At 37.6% G+C, this 4,957-nt stretch overlaps 1 protein-coding gene across 1 annotated transcript in view; it reads left to right on the forward strand.

The window, feature by feature from the left end:
* Positions 1–4,957, forward strand: part of NTRK3 (neurotrophic receptor tyrosine kinase 3) — a 587,560-nt gene that overhangs the window by 580,089 nt on the left and 2,514 nt on the right. The window contains exon 18 of the mRNA XM_042781682.1: positions 3,117–3,275. Coding sequence (XP_042637616.1) covers positions 3,117–3,275 — 159 coding nt within the window. The remainder of the gene's footprint in view (positions 1–3,116; positions 3,276–4,957) is intronic.

Below are 4,957 nucleotides of genomic sequence, written 5' to 3' on the forward strand. Positions count from 1 at the left end.
AGGTAGTGTAACGTACCTGGCTGGCACAAACAGCTTGTATTCAAGTGGTTTGAACCTGCCCAGTGACACCATGGAAGAAAAGGCCTGGTGATCTGTTTCCATAAAAATTACAGCCAAGAAAACCCCATGGAGCATTTCTACTCTGTAATACACATGGATCACCATGAGTCAGAATCCACTCAACGGCAAAAGACAATAACCCAATAGTATTTTTTGTCTGTTGTAATGTTATTTAAACTTCATTCTCATTTTGTACTTTTCTTTTACCATGGTTCCTTCTCCCTCTTTTTGTAGTCTTTTTGTTTTGGTTAAAGATTTTTTTCTTTTTTGTTGTTGTTCTATTTCTTTTTCCCTAAAAGTAATTTGGAGCTATATGAACTTCTATTCTAGGAGCTGTTTAAAAGTTTGGCAGGCATATTTAAATTTAAAAAGTTGTCATCAACAAATGATCACCTTTTGTAACCTCACTTTCCCTTCTTTCTAAAAGGTACATCCATTATCAAGCTTTTAATTATTATTCTATCTACTACTCTATATACTATTGCTGAAATGACCTGCATTTTCATTCCAGATGAGTATTGTTAGTAAATAGTATTAGCATTATTAGTATTATTATCCATATTTTACAGGAAGACCCTATTATCAAATGTATGACATTTTACTACCAAATTAGCAACTATTATTTAAATTTGAGTTGTATTTTCCTGGCTTATTTGCTCTGGATTTTGTGTGTTATGTCCGAGTCATTGTATTTCTTGAATTCTTATTCCTATTTTTCTAGAGTACATCCTCAATTAAGTTTTGCTTTTGTATTACCTGAGAGGCTGTAAGTAGAATACTTTCTGAGTCTTTGCTTACCCCTCAAAACATTTCCACTTGTCTTTACACTTGATGCAGAATTATCCTGATTATGAAGTTTCAGGTTGAAATAATTTTTATGTAAATACATATGATCATTTATCTCCTAAAATTCTTCATGTTGGTGAGTCAGAGTAATTTCCCTTTTTAGAAATAAAATTGCTCACCTCCCTACAAGTTCCTCTTTCTTAAGTGTTTATTGCTATTGGTTCCCCAATTGGCCCAACATAGAAATGAGAACTCCAGTTTTTTAGTTCATCAGGATGTTTATAGAGATATATATTTTTAAATCAATGATAACCATTTTTATAACTATAAATTCCATTTATTGGGCAAAAATTCTAATTTCTGATGCTTTATTTACCAATGATACAATTTGCTCCTGTGCTTTAAAATATGTGGTATATTTTCTTCCATTTATGCTAATACCTTAGACTGGCCATGTAGCCAAGAGTACTGTATTTCCCTGTCTTTCTCAGAAAACAATGCTATGGGTGCCTGCCCTCTTAATCACTCCCACTTGCCCTTAGCTTTCTGATCAGCAGACCCACAGAGTACTGGTATCTTCCTTAGGGTATTTTTAAAGGCTCATTACTGGTCTTTGAGACTTTACCAAGAGCAAGTATGAATTCTCTTGTGGTCCACCTGATTTCTTCTTAGCACATACCCTCATATGCTTTGGAGATTCCTCTGTCCTCTTCACTTGACATACTATGTCCTAAGTCATGGTGAGAAATTCAGGATTGTCAGGTAGAAGGTAAAATTATAGTGCTATAGATTAGATGCACTATATTGTACTCTAGCAAGTTTGGACAAGGATTATAACCTGATGCCTACAACTACACTGACACTTGATGACTCTCTCAATGTTTCTGCTGACTTTGCCCTGGACTTCCTCTCAAAGTTAGGCTTTACTGTAGTACCAGATTCTGAAAACCTTGTCTCCCACTTTGTATTAGTTTCTGAGGGCTTCTACAACAACTACCCACAAACTGAGTGGCTCAAAATAATAGAAATTTATTTTTTCCTAGTTATAGAAGCTAGAAGTCTGAAATTAAGGTGTTGGCAAGGGCCATGATCCTTCCAAAGGCTCTACAGAAGACTCCTTCCTTGCCTCTTCCTAGCTTCTGGTAGTTGCTAGCAACCTTTGGGATTCTTTAGCTTATAGATAAATTACTCTAATATCTGCCTCTGTCTTCACATGACCTTCTTCCTTCTGTGTGTCTGTGTGTCTTCAAATCTCCATCTCCTTATAGGGACACAAGTCCTTGGATTTAGAGACCACCTTAATTCTTTCTGATATCTTAATTTGACTGCATTTGCCAAAACCTTATGTCTTAGTTTCTTGGTGTTGCTATAACAGAAATACCACAAATGAGGGGTTTTAAGGATCAAAAATTTATTTTCTCATAGTTTAGGAAGCTAGAAGCCCAAATATTGGCTCTAAGAGAAGGCTTTCTATCTGCTCTGGGGAAAAATCCTGGTGTGGGCTTCTCTAGCATTCTTGGCATTCCTTGGAGATCTCCATATGGCATCTATCTTTCCCCAACTTGTGCTTCCTTATTTCTCCTCTCTGTGTCTATGCTGCTTCTTATATGAGTCAGGAGTGACAGGTTTAGGATACATCCTGCACTGACATGACCTCAATAATATAACAAAAAAAAAAAAAACTATTCTCAAATGGGATTGCATCCACCAGTCTAGTGGCTAGAATCCAATACATACTTTGGGAGAGAAAGTGCACAATTCAATCCATAACACCCTACTTCAAAATAAGGTCTCATTCACAGGTTCTGGGGCTTAAGACTTCAGCATATCTTCTTGGGAGATACAATTCGGAACCTACCTTTCCTCAAGCTTTCTCTCTAATTGCTACCCAAGCTGCCTCTAGCATTGTAGGTCTTAGATGTCAGTGTCTCCACTCATCCTCTGATACAGACTGCATAAAGTTGTGAGTATATTAGAATATACCCACTTAGAGTGCATCAGAAGCCTTGGTGGCACAGTGGTTAAGTGCTCAGATGTAACTGAAAAGTCAGCTGTTCAAACCCACCAACAGCTCCATGGCAGAAGAGACCTGGCAATTTCTGCCATATAGACTACGAGCCTAGGAAACCCTATGAAGCAGTACTACTCTGTCTTATAGCATCACTTGACAGTACACACAAACAATAACAGGGTACATCAACATATGAAGTGTGATAGACATACTGATTCTGGCCTCTGGTCACTCTATGTATGCCTCTATCCCCCTTTAGGTAGGAGGACACACCATGCTCCCCATCCGTTGGATGCCCCCTGAGAGCATCATGTACCGGAAATTCACTACGGAGAGTGATGTGTGGAGCTTTGGGGTAATACTTTGGGAGATCTTCACCTATGGAAAGCAGCCATGGTTCCAGCTCTCAAACACAGAGGTAAAGAAGGAAGAAAATAGGAAACTTAATTTTTGTTTATTTGTTTGTGTATGTATTTTTTGTGTGTGTGCTAAAATATATATAACAGAACGTTAGCTGGCTCAACCATTATTTGCATTACATGTAAATTCAATGACACTGGTTACATTCACTCACCATGTTGTGCAACCATCACCACTGTTTGTTTCCAAATCTTTTCATCACCACAAACAGAAACTCAATGCTCTTAAGCACTGGGAAGTTATTGCTTAAGGGAAACTTGATTTTTGGGAAGGCTGGTGGGAGATATCGCAAACCATGACTTGTGCACAAAATATTGGATGGGGTTTTGAGCCAGCAGAGTGAGTGTAGGTATAAGCAAAGAAGTTACAGGGAAGAATTTCTTGCAAGGAAAAAAAAATTAAAACAGTAGGAAATAAGGTATGTTGTTGTTGTTGTTTTGTGCCGTCGAGTTGACCTGACTCATAGCGACCCCTCCTTGGGTTTCTGAGGCAGTATCACTACAGAAGTAGATTGCCCCATCTTCCTTCCAAGGAGTGGCTGGTGAATTTGATCCTCTAGACTTCATAAGGTATAAATGTCAAAAAAGCATAAACTCAGATGTCTAAATTAAAAATCAACAATGTTTGACTAAGACAGGAAACGAAAACAAAGAAAAAGTATGAGTTTTTTAATTGTGCATTCTTGTGGAAACATCTACTATTTAGTATCCCTAAATAAACTGGGTCCCCAAAGGTTTTAGGCATGCTAGGACCAAGGATATAAAGGATGGTGAATTGGGAAGACAAATTTCAGATTATTGATGAAGCTGCATGTGGAGTTACATCAGTACAATGAAACTAAATAATAATAAATAACAGTAATAATTCAAATTCAGGTTTTAATAATTTGAATTTACAATAGAAATAAATTTTAATAGTAGCTAACATTCAGTGCCAAGGAGCTCTCGTGGTGTAGTGGTCATGGCATTTGACTGCTAAGCAAAAGGTCAGTAGTTCAAACCCACCAGCTGCTCCATGGGACAAAGATGAGGCAGTATGCTTCTGTAAACATTTACAGCCTTGGAAACCCAATGGGGCTTGCAATGAGTTGGAACTGACTCAATGGCAGTGAGTGTGGTTTTTTGTTTGGTTTAACATTTAGTTCCAGACATTTTTCTAAACATTTAAAAAATGTTAACTAATTTATTTTCACAAAAACACTAAGATGACCTGTTGAGATTGAGGACAAAGGGAGGGCAACTCTTTGGGTTCTTGAAGTAGACTGGCCAACATCTCAGAGGTGGTAGCCTTCAAGCAGGGAGAAAGTTTGGGGAATGGTCACATGTCTCCTGAGCTTTCAAGACCAAGCATGATGCTTTCTGGCTATGTCTGGAATGAGAAGAACCTTGGCTAAAGAGATTTGGTGTAGTTTGTAGACCATAACTAGACTAGGTTTCCCAACACAGACCTTCGAGAAGTTCTTTTTATAGTCTCTTGTTTTCTGGGAAAAAAATGGACTGAAGTAACTTTAAATATTGGAGTCTTATCTAAATGTTCAAGAAAGTCTTTCTTCACTGCTTCTATGCCCTGACCACTTAATGAAATGAATTTCAAAGGCTGAAAAGAAGGCATTTCTTTCAATCTATAATATCCCAACATTCACAATTTCAGTGGGGCCTGACTACATTTCTCAAGTGGCTC

Source organism: Orycteropus afer, unplaced genomic scaffold, assembly GCF_000298275.1.
Source record: "Orycteropus afer afer isolate SDZICR_OR568_19922 unplaced genomic scaffold, OryAfe1.0 scaffold00150, whole genome shotgun sequence".
In the NCBI taxonomy this organism is placed as follows: domain Eukaryota; kingdom Metazoa; phylum Chordata; class Mammalia; order Tubulidentata; family Orycteropodidae; genus Orycteropus; species Orycteropus afer.